General features: G+C 45.1%; 1 protein-coding gene across 3 annotated transcripts in view; it reads right to left on the reverse strand.

The window, feature by feature from the left end:
• Positions 1-12,218: 12,218 nt before the first annotated feature.
• Positions 12,219-15,693, reverse strand: part of LOC123448582 (rho GTPase-activating protein 7-like) — a 49,579-nt gene continuing 46,104 nt past the window's right edge. For 2 of the 3 annotated variants that reach the window (XM_045125530.1, XM_045125529.1), the window contains exons 20-22: positions 15,623-15,689; positions 12,799-12,987; positions 12,219-12,720 (exon numbers count right to left, since the gene is read on the reverse strand). In XM_045125530.1, the coding sequence (XP_044981465.1) occupies positions 12,532-12,720; positions 12,799-12,987; positions 15,623-15,689 (445 nt within the window). In that variant the 3' untranslated portion in view covers positions 12,219-12,531. Of the gene's footprint in view, positions 12,721-12,798; positions 12,988-15,622; positions 15,690-15,693 lie in introns of those variants that run through there. The other variant, XM_045125531.1, reaches the window with a different exon arrangement.

Genomic DNA, 15,693 nt, shown 5'->3' on the forward strand with positions numbered 1-15,693 from the left:
ACAATATGATGCATGAGATGAGAATGAAGCATGCATCACTATTCTAGTCACTTGCATATGCATGAGAAGAGAAGATAAACTTCTGGACAGAACTTCACACTAGACTATTGTGACATGCATGAGGATGACATGAACAGGAGCATCACGAGAAAACTATGCAAAAACATTTAAAGAACGGAGCTACGGATCAACCGGAAAGTACGAAACAAGATATGGAGTCCTACGGATCAATTCCACCACAAGCACACTCCAATGGCACTCTTCTGGTATTCCCAGGTTGCCACATGATCAAACAAACAAATATAGGTGGGGTGGTGCTTGGAATCACACCACACCATCAACTATGCACTCACAAGCTTCAAAACAACAAAACTATGCAATATGTCCTAAATAGCATCATGGCATTTTGCTACAAATTCAAAGTACCTACAGCCACCCAAATGAGCCAAACAAGATATGTGACCAAAGCCATTCCAAAGCTCTACAAGCCTGAGCAAGAAGATAATACAAAGGAGTCACACACAAGAAGATCTACACACACTAACTTGGACAAAAATAACAGATTTCTGGGACTTAGTGAAAATCTCATATTTTCACCAGCTGCTTATGCTCTGAAGCATTTTGACAGCCTCCAAAATGATATCTACATGAACTGAGAGTGCATGGAATTTGACACAGAGCTAGACAAACACAAAATCTCCAACTCTCTAGTTGATTGCCTGGGCTGATTCCCCACACATGAGCTTTTGCAACCAAATCAACAGGTGAAGAAAATATCAGCAGATTCCCAGACTTAGTGAAAATCACAGGGTTTTCACAAATCTGTAATCTTCAGGCAAGTGTCAACTTTGACAAGGCACAACTATCACATACAAACTCCTATGAGCAAAACAAAACTACCATGTTGTAGAGGGGTTCACCCACTATTGCCACGTCAAGGAATCATCCTCATAGGCTCAACACACCACTTGAGATAAGGACCTAAACATGGCATCAAGACAAAAATTATGAATTTCCAGGAAGTGCTCCAAAGTGAAATCTGGTTACACCAATGGATTCCTCAAAAGTTTCTTACCCAAAAACATATAAAATACTTGGGTACTTGCATATAACATGTGGGCACAAAGTTTAAAAGAAAATCAACCTAGAATCACATAAATCCAAAAAGTGCATTATCACATGTGATGGGCACTACCCTCATCTATATTTGCACATGCTCACACTCACAACACCAATGGTGAACATGAGGGGTAGCCCTCATGCACTTGTGCCTAAGCACACCACCACACACACACATACATGAGCACATACACCTAACTATATGTGCTCTCGCACTCATGAGCACATACACTCACACACACATACATGACTAGGTGCAAATGAGGGGTTGGTCCTCTTGCACAAGTGCATGCACATGCACACCACCATGACAAGCACTTGCACACACACAAGTGCACATATACACCCCTATACACACACAAACATTACTACACTTACACTCACTTACACTAGTGCACACACACAAGCACATGCTCACATAACACAACCTACTACATGCACACACACCACTTGATGCTAGGCAGGAAAAATACTCCTAAGCTTCTAACAAAAGGGATAACATCCACTAACTTGCTGCCCAAGAAGAACATAGCAAACACCACTTAAAACAGCAAAGAAAGGGGGGTGCTTGGGATCGAACCCAAGACCTCCTGGCTGCAAAACCAGCCTGCTGCCACTCTCCTACGCTTCGGGTCTAGCATAACAGGGGAAGTGTACCAGGTGAACCTACTCTGCTCTGCACTCCCACTAATGAATAAAAACGTAGGGAAAACAAAAAGGAGGGGGAGCTGGGGCTCGAACCCGAGACCTGCCCATCACACAAGGAACAACAAAGCACTACGCTACTGCATCGGAGTCTTCCAGAGAGGGGAAGGTTGCACTTTTGAGCATTTCCCATGCCCTACCGCACACACACGTGCACGCACTGTCGGCACAGGGTGATCTCCGGCGAGCCGGTCCGATCTACGCGAGGACGACGACAGGCACACGCGGGAGAAGAAGAGGGGAAGGGGATCGCTCACCCTAGAGACCCTCGACGGAGGAGATCTCGCGGAAGAGGAAGAAGAAAAAGGTTGTTGCAGGGCTTCGGGTTCGTGGGGAGCTCGTCGGAGACGAGGTCGTGGCCGTCGTTGAAGACGTGCTCCGGCCTCACCGATGACGGGAATGGAACGCGGGGAGACCCCCCGAGTTCCCGGACATCCTCGCCGATGCCGGAGATGAGGGAAGCACGAAGGAGACGACGGCGCTCTTCCTGCTGTGCTGCGCTACTCTCTCTGAATCTCTATAGAGGCTTACCTTGGGGAGGGAGAGAGATGGAGGAGGAAGATGGCGGCGGCGACGAGGGGGAATAGGGAAACCCTATCGGGGCATGCACGCCGATGCTTATAAGTCCGCGGATGGGACGGCAACGGCGTCATGGCCTCTCTCTCTCTCACTGAAGACTAACGAAAGCAGCTATGGAGGTGAACGGCGTCAGGAGGAGGAAGAAAAGAAAAACGCACGGGCCTGCTGGGGAAAGAAGGAGGCCCAGGAGGAGGAGGGAGGAAGCCCACATGGACTCACTTAGGCCTGGCAGATTAAATCAAAAGGGCTTTTCTTTTATTTAAAACCACACCACAACACAAAATGCCCAGAGCCAAACATGCACAAGAAAAACAAAATAAAAATACTTTGGGCATTAGGGAATTATGCCCTAATAAAATAAAATAGAAAAATGAATTTTCAAGCAAATAAATTACAATTGGAAAACAGGATTTACCCTACTGTTTTAATAAATAGAAAATAATCCAAAACCTATTTACTCAAAGGGAGTTACCCAATCTGCCACAAATCTTAAACACAAATTTAACAACATTTTTAAAACAGGGTTTGAAAACAATTCCAACATGGGTTTCAAAATAAAGGAGAAAGTCTCTTTTGAAACTAGTTTGAAAACAAGCATGGTTTTGAAATGCTCATCACATCCACACAACACACCACCACATCACAAGGAAACAAACCACATCACAACATAAGGTTCAACACCGCAACACAAAAATGGCATGAATGCTATGGATGCATGATGCAAAGGGGAAGACAAGGCATGACCACATGAAATAACACATGAAATGATACTTCCATAACCATGACATCATGGATCCAAACATGGCAAGGTTCCAAATATGGCAATGTTACACTTGGGGCATTACAAACTCTCCCACACTACAAGAAGATCTCGTCCCGAGATCTAGGACTGAAAGAACTGTGGGAATTCAGAACGGTGGTGATCCTCGCGCTCCCAAGTGGCCTCTTTATCGGAATGATGTGACCACTACACCTTGAGAAACTTGATTGACTTGTTGCGGTTCTTGCGCTCAGTCGACTCGAGAACTGCAACTGGATGCTCATGATAGGATAGGTCGGGTTCAAGGTCGATATCTTGAAGATCAACTGTGCACTCGGGAGTCTTGAAGCATCTCCGGAGCTGAGAAGACATGGAACACGTCATGCACATTTGCGAAGTTTGAAGGGAGCTCAAGTTGATAAGCAAGGTCACCTCTCTTGCCAATAACTCTGAAAGGACCAATGAAACGAGGAGCAAGCTTGCCTTTTATGCCAAAACGCTGAGGGCCCTTCATAGGAGACACTTTGAGATAGACGAAGTCCTCGAGCTCATAAGACATGTCACGATGCTTGCTATCATAGTAGCTCTTCTGGCGGGACTGTGCTACTCTGAGGTTATCCCCAATGACCTGACACATCTCTTCTGCTTCTTCGATCAAGTCATTCCCAATAATCTGACGCTCGCCGGTCTCGGACCAGTTGAGCGGGGTACGGCACTTCCTGCCATACAGAATCTCAAACGGAGCTTTGCCTGAACTTGCCTGATAACTGTTGTTATACGAGAACTCAGCGAAAGGTAGGCAGTCTTCCCACTTCATGCCAAAAGAAATTACACAGGCTCTCAGCATATCCTCGAGGACCTATTTGACTCTCTCCACTTGCCCACTAGTCTGAGGATGAAAAGTTGTGTTGAATTGTATCTTCGTACCCATCGCAGACTGAAAAGAGTCCTAGAACTTGGAAGTGAAGATACTTTCGCGATCCGAAGAAATCAGCATAGGCACGCCGTGCAAAGATACTATCCTCGAAGTGTACAGCTCTGCAAGCTGAGCTGCCGACATGGACTCCTTGACTGGAAGGAAATGAGCTACTTTGCTCAACTTGTCGATGACGACGAAGATGGTATCGTTACCCTTCTTGGACTTCGGAAACCCGGTGACGAAATCCATCTCAATATGGTTGAACTTCCACCGGGAATGGGCAATGGATGCAAAAGACCTGTTGGACGTTGATGCTCTGCTTTCACCCTTTGACATACATCACATTCATTTACGAACTGAGCAATTTCACGCTTCATGCGAGTCCATAAGAAGGTCTGTTTCAAGTCCTGATACATCTTGGAACTTCCTGGATGTATTGAGAGAAGAGAGTTATGAGCTTCTTCCATGATAACCTTTCTGAGATCACCTTTCGGAACGACAAGACCATCCTCAATGAATAATGTATTTCTGGCATCAACACTGAAGCACTTATATTTGGGAACTCCCTTTGCCAAGCCAATCTTAACTTTCTTCACCATTGCATCAAGAAGTTGAGCTGCTCGGACCTGGTCTTCCAAGGTAGGAGATATCTAAAGATTTGCGAGAAACCCCTGAGGTACTAACTGAAGGTTGAGCTTTCTGAAAGATTCACAAAGGTCAGGCTGGAGAGGCTTCAGAATGAGACTGTTGTAGTAAGCCTTCCTGCTCAAAGCATCTGCCACAACATTAGCTTTGCCTGGAGTGTACTCAATGCTCGGATTAAAATCTTGGAGCATTTCCACCCAACGAGTTTGCCGAAGATTGAGGTTAGGCTGGGTGAAGATGTACTTGAGACTCTTGTGATCGGTGAACACTTCAACCTTTCGTTCCAACAAGAGGTGTCTCCAAGTCATCAGAGCATGTACCACTGCCGCCAACTCAAGATCATGAGTGGGGTAATTCTTCTCACTTGGCTTCAACTGCCTCGAGGTATAAGCTACCACTTTCTTGTCTTGCATCAACACAACACCAAGACCTTGAAGAGAGGCATCGCAGAACACTTGGTAAGGTTTGGAGTCATCAGGAGGAACCAAGACTGGAGTAGAAGTGAGCTTCTCTTTGAGTGTGTCGAAAGCCAACTGACACTCTGGAGACCAGACATACTTCACACCCTTCTGAAGAAGACTTGAGAGAGGCTTAGTAATCTTGGAGAAGTTCTCAATGAATCTTCTACAATAGCTTGCAAGCCCGAGAAAGCTTCGAAGCTGCTTCACATTTTGCGGAGGCTCCCACTCAACAATGCCTGCACCTTCGACGGATCAACTTTGATGCCCTCGGCAGAGATGATGTGCCCAAGGTAAATGACTTCTTTCAACCAGAACTCACATTTGGAAAACTTAGCATAGAACTTATGCTCTCTCAATTTATCAAGCACCAGCCTGAGATGTTCTTCATGCTCTTCTTCAGTTTCCGAAAAGACCAGAATATCATCGAGATACAGCAAGACGAATTCATTCTTGAATGGGGAGAAGATATAATTCATCATTCACAGAAGGTCGGTGGAGCATTTGCCAGACCAAAATACATCACTGTATACTCATACAAGCCAAAGCTTGTCCTAAAAGCAGTCTTTGGAATATCCTCTTCGCAAATGCGAATCTGATGATAACCCATCCTGAGATCGAGCTTCGAGAAGACCTTAGCCCCTTTCAATTGCTCGAACAACTCATTAATGTTAGGAAGTGGATACTTGTTTCTGATCGTCTTCTTGTTCAATGGACGGTAATAGACACACAGTCGGTCCGTGCCATCCTTCTTCTTGACAAAAAGCACTCCACAACCCCAAGGAGATGAGCTTGGTCTGATCAGACCCAGACGCTCCTGCTCATCGAGTTGTCTCTTCAGCTGCTTCAACTCTTCTAGACCCAATTTGTACGGTCGTTTGCACACAGGCTCAGTACGCGGTTCAAGCTCAATTACGAACTCAACTTGTCGGTGCGGAGGCATTCCTCGCAGTACTTCCGGAAAAATATCTTCATATTCGCAGACCACTGGGACTTGCGAAATTGGAGAGATGTCACCCTTCTCATTCAAGGAAAATAGACGGATTGTGTCATCGCGCGCTGCGAATATAATCACGTCCTCCGAAGAGTGAGTTATCTTCACTTCTTTAGCTTCACAATCAATAGATGCCTTATTCATGGTCAACCAGTCCATACCAAGGACCAAATCAATATCAGAATTGCCAAGGACAATAGGAGACACCAGAAAAGCATAATTACCCACCTTGACAGAGACATCCAGAATTACCACATTAGAACTCATCAACATGCTCGGGGAAACCACACGAAAAGGTTTGTCCAACGTCTTAGAAACGAAATCATGATTCCATGCAAATGGCCTAGACATGAATGAATGAGAAGCACCAGAATCAAACAAGACTTTTGCAGGAATATCATTAACGAGGAGATTACCCATAATCACGTCTGAGGAGTTCTCTACTTCAGCCGCATTCACCATATTGACTCTAGCAGACCTGGGGTTGAACTTGATTATAGCATTCTTGGAGGTTTGCGTGGAGGAGGAGGCGGAAGACGCAGCTGAGAGGTGCAGTTGTTGGCATAGTGACCCTTCTGCCCACACTTGTGACAAGTAACATCTGCTGGCTGACGGAACTGAGTCTGAGGATTCCCTTGCTTCTGCTGCTGAAACCTCTGCTGGAAATATGGGTTGGGTGGGTGGGAAGAACCACAGCCACCTGATTGCTTGAACTGTTGTGTGTGCCGAGGAGGAGGAGGAGACACCCAATATTTCTGTTGCTTCTGAACCACCTCAGTTGAGGAAGACGAGCTGGAATCTCTGAAACGCTTCTTCGAATTCTCCACCCTAAGCAAAGCTGCCTCATCCCTGAGAGCCAAGTTGTAGAACTTATCAAACTCCTGAGGATCATGCAAGGCGAGGGCTAGCTGCAAATCCTCTTTCAGACCACCTCTGAACTGATAGATCTTGCTCTGTTGATCTGGAATGTCCTGCAAGGCATATCGGGCTAGCTCGTGGAACTCAATGTAGTACTTGTACATGGAGTTACCACCTTGCTTCAAGCGCTTGAACTTCTCACGCATCTCCTCCACAAAGCTAGATGGGATATAGTGGGACCTGAAGTCTCTACAGAACTCATCCCAAGTGATCACTCTGGCACCCATGGAGTCCTTCAACTGCTGCCACCAAACCGATGCTTGCCCCTTCAGCTGGAATGTTGCAAACTTGACGAAATCCTCTGGACGGACATTGCTGCACTCAAAGTGTTTGTTCGTGTCCTGAGTCCAATCCTCAGCGTCAGGAATTGACTTAGAGTAGCAAACTGATTACCACCATGGTTGAAGTTGTCTTGCTGCTGATTAATCCTCTCTTGCAACAGTTGGATCAGCATCTGAGTGTTAGCATTTGTAGCAGCCATCACCGCTTGCCAAGCCTCTGCATGAGGAGGAGGCGGCGGAGGAGGTGGTGGAGGGGGTGGTGGCGGCATCTCAGCACCCTCACGACCTGGATTCTGACGAGTTGGTGGAGCCATCCTGAAGACGGGCAACACATTAGCCCACAGAATAATATTGAAGGTAAAGCTGAATCAAAAGGCAGGAATATTGAACATGAATATTAGCAATTGCACTCGAACAAAATCGCAAGAATGCTTCCTCAAAGTGACTGTTGACAAAATTCTGATTAAGACCACTTGCAAACCAAGTATGAGCTAGAACTGCTCGGAACAAACGTATGATCGAGATTTTATCCGATGTCTTCGTGGATATGATCGCACGGACTCGAATTTACAGTAGCCATCCTGTGCAAGGTAGTGCACATGACTTACAAAGCATCCCCGAGTCGTAGCAAACTACAAGGACTCTTTAAGACACAACGAGAACCAATGTAAGATGACCATGAACAAACGTACCCACTGAATGTCGAATCCCAACCTCACATCATGCATCTGCAGGAAGATTGTCCTATAAGTCACTACTTGATATCCCACCTATGAATTCCCGAAATATCTGGAGCACCGTCACGCTGCCGGAGAACTCATCTACCTCTCCGTCTCTCTTGCTGGATCAAGAAGGCCGAGATCATCGTCGAGCTATACGTGTGCTGAACACAGAGGTGTCGTCCGTTCGGCACTAGATCGGAGCGGATTGTGGGACGGATCGCAGGACGGTTCGTGGGACGGTTCGCGGGGCGGATCGAGGGACGTGAGGACGTTCCACTACATCAACCGCGTTTCTTAACGCTTCTGCTGTGCGATCTACAAGGGTACGTAGATCCGAAATCCCCTCTCGTAGATGGACATCACCATGACAGGTCTTCGTGCGCGTAGGAAATTTTTATTTCCCATGCGACGTTCCCCAACAATCGCTCACCCTGGAGACCCTCGACGGAGGAGATCTCGCGGAAGAGGAAGAAGAAAAAGGTTGCTGGAGGGCTTCGGGTTTGCCGGGAGCTCGTCGGAGACGAGATCGTGGCCATCGTTGAAGACGTGCTCCGGCCTCACCGATGACGGGAATGGAACGCGGGGAGACCCCCCGAGTTCCCGGACATCCTTGCCGGCGTCGGAGACGAGGGAAGCGTGAAGGAGACGACGGTGCTCTCCCTGCTGTGTTGCGCTACTCTCTCTGAATCTCTACAGAGGCTTACCTTGGGGAGGGAGAGAGATGGAGGAGGAAGATGGCGGCGGCGACGAGGGGTAATAGGGAAACCCTATCAGGGCACGCACGCCGATGCTTATAAGGCCGCGGATGGGACGGCAACGGCGTCACGGCCTCTCTCTCTCTCACTGAAGACTAACGAAAGCAGCTATGGAGGTGAACGGCGTCAGGAGGAGGAAGAAAAGAAAAACGCACGGGCCTGCTGGGGAAAGAAGGAGGCCCAGGAGGAGGAGGGAGGAAGCCCACATGGACTCACTTAGGCCTGGCAGATTAAATCAAAAGGGCTTTTCTTTTATTTAAAACCACACCACAACACAAAATGCCCAGAGCCAAACATGCACAAGAAAAACAAAATAAAAATACTTTGGGCATTAGGGAATTATGCCCTAATAAAATAAAATAGAAAAATGAATTTTCAAGCAAATAAATTACAATTGGAAAACAGGATTTACCCTACTGTTTTAATAAATAGAAAATAATCCAAAACCTATTTACTCAAAGGGAGTTACCCAATCTGCCACAAATCTTAAACACAAATTTAGCAACATTTTTAAAACAGGGTTTGAAAACAATTCCAACATGGGTTTCAAAATAAAGGAGAAAGGCTCTTTTGAAACTTGTTTGAAAACAAGCATGGTTTTGAAATGCTCATCACATCCACAAAACACACCACCACATCATAAGGAAACAAACCAATCACAACATAAGGTTCAACACCACAACACAAAAATGGCATGAATGCTATGGATGCATGATGCAAAGGGGAAGACAAGGCATGACCACATGAAATAACACATGAAATGATACTTCCATAACCATGACATCATGGATCCAAACATGGCAAGGTTCCAAATATGGCAATGTTACACTTAGGGCATTACACCACACCAATAACTAGCCAAAAGCTCTCCTTAAAATATAGACAAACCGATAAGATCTCAAGAGAACTAAAAGATCTGCGAACAAAAACTCAGGTCCTCCGTCGGTACTTTGGTACTTACTTAGAGTACTTAAAATTATAAGTGATATTGTCGATGCTGCAAAATTATTTGCATGAATTTTCATGAATTGTAAAATTGCCATTTTTTACAGAGGCGATCGCATGGTAAAAAAATAACAAGGTGCAACATATATTGGTTCAATATGGTTGATGAAGGACTTGTCCAATAACCCATCGAAAGAAGGACTCGACCCATTGGAACATGTACAGCATGTGAGTACCTCATGATGAATATGCATGCACTAAATCCAGATACTTGACATTTCTTGTTCAATTCATGGGTAATTTATTCAAAAGATTTTTTATGTTTCTAATTGAGTGATTCTTTGGGGCAGTCTAATTTTTAGTTCTTAGTCAAGAAAAAGTTTTACTTTGTACATTTGTTGCTGTTTTTAGTATGTTTTTGAACGATTTTGTACTAGTTGGGCTAAATCACTATGGTTAGTGTCTTAATTATGTGAATCAAATGATCATCACAAGAAATTGCAATTAGTTTATTATTCTCAATCATGGGCACGTTTGAGGTGTCTGCAACGAGAACTTTTTCTTAAGAACAAGTATACCTTGCCACGAGAAACCTGGCCCGGTCTTTTTCTTAAGAACAAGTATACCTTGCCACGAGAAACCTGGCCCGGTCGGCCCGACCCGAGCCGGCCCAAAATTCCTGAGCCAGGCCGGGCTTGGACTTGCCCACGGACCGGGGTCGGGTCTGAAAATCAAGCCCGAAGATCGGGCCGGGCTGGGTTCAGGCCTGTGAAAACCCGATCTTACGCCTATGTCGGGCCGGGCTTGGATCCAGAAACTAGGCCTAACAGTTGGGCCGGGTCGGGTTCGGGCTTGTGTTTTGTACCACGGGCTTTTTAGGCCCGGCCCGAGTTTTGGCCAGGTATACAAGTACGGCTAATTAACCCCAAAACCAAGGTAATTATTGATCATGGAGGATGATCATATTCTCAGAACTTGTATATTCCTGTGGCGAAGTGTAAATGATGTGTTGCGTGTATATGATGGGTGAGACGTGGAGCCTGTGAACAGCCTGGTCGGGCAGTCTCGTTAATTTGGGAGGATATTATGCATACAATGGAGAATATGGTATGGTGTAAAAAAGATGTCAAGTGAAATATGCACGTGTCACAAGGGACTGCGACCAATATGTACGAACACCGGCGAGCCAGATTACGACATGCATGGTGCTCGACGCATTTCAGCAATATACTAGCTACATGTTTAAGTCTGTTTGGTTGATGCCTTAGCATCGTGCCTGTGAAAATTATGCGCCTAAGTATAGTCTGAGATTGTTAGGCTAGTCATAGTGGAGAGTATCATATAGTAGTATCATTCATATAATACTATTGTATAATACTATCTTTATAGTGCATAATATCATAAACTAGTATTTGTCCTCATTTATTGACATGTATGACACATAGTAGCATAGAATTTAAAATGTTACGGTATCTACCTATGTTACTTTAATCCTCTCACTCTTCTTTAATTGTCGTCTCGTACATGATACTACCTAAGTTATTTTCACTATGACCAGCCTTATGCTTTTAGCTTGACGAGAGGCAACTTCTACCAAATGTTATTTTGCTTGTGCATGTGCCTAAAAAAATGAAGAATGATGCATTGATCAACCATTAGCGTGCCTAGTTCAGGCCTCCGATTTTGTTGACCTATTAGAACAAGTACAATAAGCGACCAAACAGCCCCTTAGAACCCATGATGGATACAGCTAGCAATAATTTGAATAGGAATGCACCCAAACATCCCCTTAGAACCTAAGGGACCAAAAATATTTTGAACAGGTATTTTTAAACTGTTCAAAAAACTCTGAATTTTTTTACAGCAAACTTTTACAGATGTTTTAATAAATTGTAAAATTTCAGTACGAAATCACATTCTTTGAAGTTGTGGCAAAAAAACAAAAAGCAAAAAATGTGCTCCAAAATGCTTTTGAAAGTACCATTTTCAAATTTTTTATTTTTTTTGTCACAACTTTCACAAATGTGATTTCATGATGAAATTTTACAAAGTTTGCCAAAAAAAATCTGATTTTTCTGAACATTTAATAATATTTTTTGAATTACTGTTCACCTGAGCTCATTTGACCTCAGGTTTAAAAACATCACGTCCTCCTATGATATAATTCTTTCATCGCATTGTGATGTTTAGAATTCTTGAATAAGCCAATTTGAGAACATCTGGATGCCAACAACAGTCGTACATACGAATATCAAGGCAACATAATTCTGACAATAGGTACTGAAAATTGCATGCAAGCACACTTCTGATTTTATCGTTTCTACTCCTCCGTCCGTAATCACTTGTCGCAAAAATGAATAAAAATGGATGTATCTAGAACTAAAATGCATTTAGATACATTCATTCCTCCGACAAGTATTTCCAAGACGGAGGGAGTAATATATATGTATGAGTAACACGGTCATACAAATTATAAGGAGAAAACAAGTCCATCCCCTATGAGCAGCCACACCAAACAAAAACATATATGCCGCCACATCTCTGAAGAACTTGTTTTAAATACACCCCTTGACACATTACATATAAGAGGCTACAACAGCACACTAAGACTCAAATAGCTACCTAACGTGACAACAAAACTCTGAACCCGTATTAGGAATGGAAAATGAATTCACACTACCACCAAATGATGTTGGAAGAACCTCTACCCAGGATATACAATGAACATATCCTACCTTGGACTGTTCCAAGGAGAAGGCGGCTTGTACGGAAAACTCTGAGAAGCAGATCCATGTACTAAATCAAGACTATGGAGTTGTTCCATCAGCTGCGACCTCCGTTCTTTAAAGAAATCTAGCCTAGTTGTTAGTTCTACCAAAGTGGAGGATGCTACCATTGGCTGCCTCCCATATCCAACACCCTGCCATACAACAAATATGAATCATCTTACTTCGAGTTGGTATATTTAACAATAATGAAGTGTTGTCATTTCCCTAACCTCGGCTAACTTGGGAATATTGATTACCACAGAAGCGCTCTCCGATGGCATGCTTGTTGATGCCTCCACCCCTCTTGAATCACTTGAAGATGCGTCTAAGGAAAGCTTGCAGGTCAGTGGCCTTGAAGAACCATAAGGTAGCACATGCTGCTTGATGCTCCTCCATTGAGATGCATCCACCGAGCTCTCCTGCCAAAAATTAATACAGGATCAGTACATGTAGTGTCAGCTCTACATCAGGTTAACGCAAAATATATTCATCTTTTTTAGTCGTGAATTGCAACGTCGATGCTCAAAATGCCATCATGTAAAACAGGGATAACTAACGTAAGAAAAACAGAGAAGAGCACAGTATAGGAGTCAGCTAAAGCATAAAGCACACTGTAAGGAAACCATTGAAACCGCCTCGTTACCAACCAGATCTAAGATGTAGCACCCTCCACATTCTCTGAATGCCTTCAAATATTGCTAGAGTTTCTAGCACTAAAGAGTCTACAAAAAGGGATTACCCAATACTTCAATGCGCCATCAGTTTCTGTAACCTTGATCCAGACCAACAGTTGGCCCACTTCTACCAGCATACTGCAGGCTTGTGGGAGTTGAGACTAAAATTAGTACTAACATGCAAGAAGTTCAATTGGTCCTCGAGAAAACTTTGGATAGTACAAAATTTACTGGTATTCGTAGTGATGGAATCAAAAACCATTATACACCTTAGAGAATGCCATCAAAACTGATGAACCTGAATAATTCTATGCTGCAAAAGCAAGCCCATGTTTGCAGCGGTACTGTTCATTTCCAAAACAAATAATTTATATACAGAGCACACTGACACTGCTTTCAGTCATGCATGTGGAAAGGTAGGTTGTTGAAAGTAGAATTAAACATTAAACCGGTTTTAGTATTATCTGTTAGGAAAGCAACTTATCTGTATTGAAGGCCCAAAGGGCATATATATTACACATGACTTGAGGTGCAAGGAAAGTAAACATAGACTAATAAGGACTCCTAGACTAATACTAATAGACTAATAAGGACTCCTAGACTAATACTAATACTTCCTAACACCACCCCCCCCCCCCCCCCTTCAAATGCAAAGCGTATGCAATAGCATTGCATTTGAAGAAGTGTAATACTAAAGAAAAATGATAATCCAAATCCACGTCTTGAGAGTGTAGTCGTAGCATGAAGAGTCTTCAAAACTTGTCGAGTCGCCGAAGGAGAGAACGAAGAGATGGCACATCAGAAGTAGACACCGCATCACTTGAAGATACAAGATAAGTATCAAGAGAAGATGGGTTGTCAAAAGAAGATGGCACATCAAGAGAATAAAGCATTGTGCAGAAAATCATAGTCCACGACAACCGACGGCGAAAGAAGCTCGGTGGTTAAGGCACATGGACGTAGATCGACAATGCAAAAGAAGTCCAGAAAATCCTATAGAAAACAACAAGGGCAAGTAGGCCACAAAAGTTGCATAGAAAGGATCAGGACCGGAGAAAGGCTGACGGACTAAGGTATGGTGGACTCGCATGGCATGAGAAAACACAAAATATGAACGAATTTGGTGGACGCAGCGGAAAAAAACTGAAAAGCATATACGAACGCGATAGCAAGCATCAGCATGTGAGCAGCGGTAGTAGCTTATAGAAAAGCGCCAGCAAGCATGTAGGCAAGCAACACAGGATAGCAGGAGGAAAGCCGCACAAGGGACAACACGCAGCCATGCAAGCAATGCGTAACAAACCCATGTAGAGCTGTATCAACACAGCAGCAGGAACGCGGACCACCAGAAGCTACCAAGCAAGTAGCTTGCATGGGCGGTGGCTGGATCCCACGAGCGGACTTACAGGCAGCGGCCTGAGGTGAGCTTCGATGTGGCAAGATGTCCGTGCAGACCGATCTGAGAGGCTGCGCTTGCTGGACAAGCTGTCGTGGCTCGATCTGGAGGCTGACAGCAGGGACTGGCTTGCAGGAGACTTGCCTGACGGGTGAACGCAGCAGACCGATGGGCAGATCGGGCGGGCACAGCCATGGACAACGGATCCTGGAGATTTGGAGAGGGAGGTGACGGGGCGCCAGCATCCAATAGCAGAGCATGAGATCGATCCGCAGACGGGATCGAGATCTGATCTGGCGGCGGCTGGGGGCGGCGGAGGCTGGAGACGCGGGGGAGGACGGGCGCGGCGGCGGCTGGAGACGCGGTGGCAGGGGCCGCCTGCGGGAGATCTGGAGGGAGACGGCGTCACGGAAGGCCGGCTTCAGCGGCCGCGTCAGGTCACTCCATACGCCGCACGCGAACGCCACGCTCGGCCCACCATCGTCAGGATTCAAGGATCCGTCCAGGAGACCTGCCACGGAGTCCTGTAGCTCGAGGCTGGACCGCACACCTAGGATGCGGAGGATCTCTTCCAGGGTCTTCCCACCAGCACCAGCGGTCAGGAGCACCAGGACGGCGTGGATGGAGATCGGAGAGGTTCACGGCCGCGAGTCGCTTGATGAGGCGCAATAGAGAAAGCGGCCAGAGAGAGAAAGCGGCGCAATCGAAGATTGGATCGGGAGGGCGAGTTGCGGCGCCCGAAAAAAATAACCTAAGCTCTAATACCACGTTAGGAAAGCAATTTATCTGTATTAAAGGCCCAAGGGGCATATATATATTACACATGACTTGAGGTGCAAGGAAAGTAAACATAGACTAATAATGACTCCTAGACTAATACTAATAGACTAATAAGGACTCCTAGACTAATACTAATACTTCCTAACATTATCAATGAGACCGTAAGTGTGTGGTGGTGGTGAGGGGGGGATATTCTAATCAAACCTCGCTTCTGTGCTTCTCTTCATTGCAGAACGCAAGCTTCATGTCAAATCCTGGTTGAACAAAATTTCTGG

This window comes from Hordeum vulgare, chromosome 4H (genome assembly GCF_904849725.1).
Source record: "Hordeum vulgare subsp. vulgare chromosome 4H, MorexV3_pseudomolecules_assembly, whole genome shotgun sequence".
Classification (NCBI taxonomy): Eukaryota; Viridiplantae; Streptophyta; class Magnoliopsida; order Poales; family Poaceae; genus Hordeum; species Hordeum vulgare.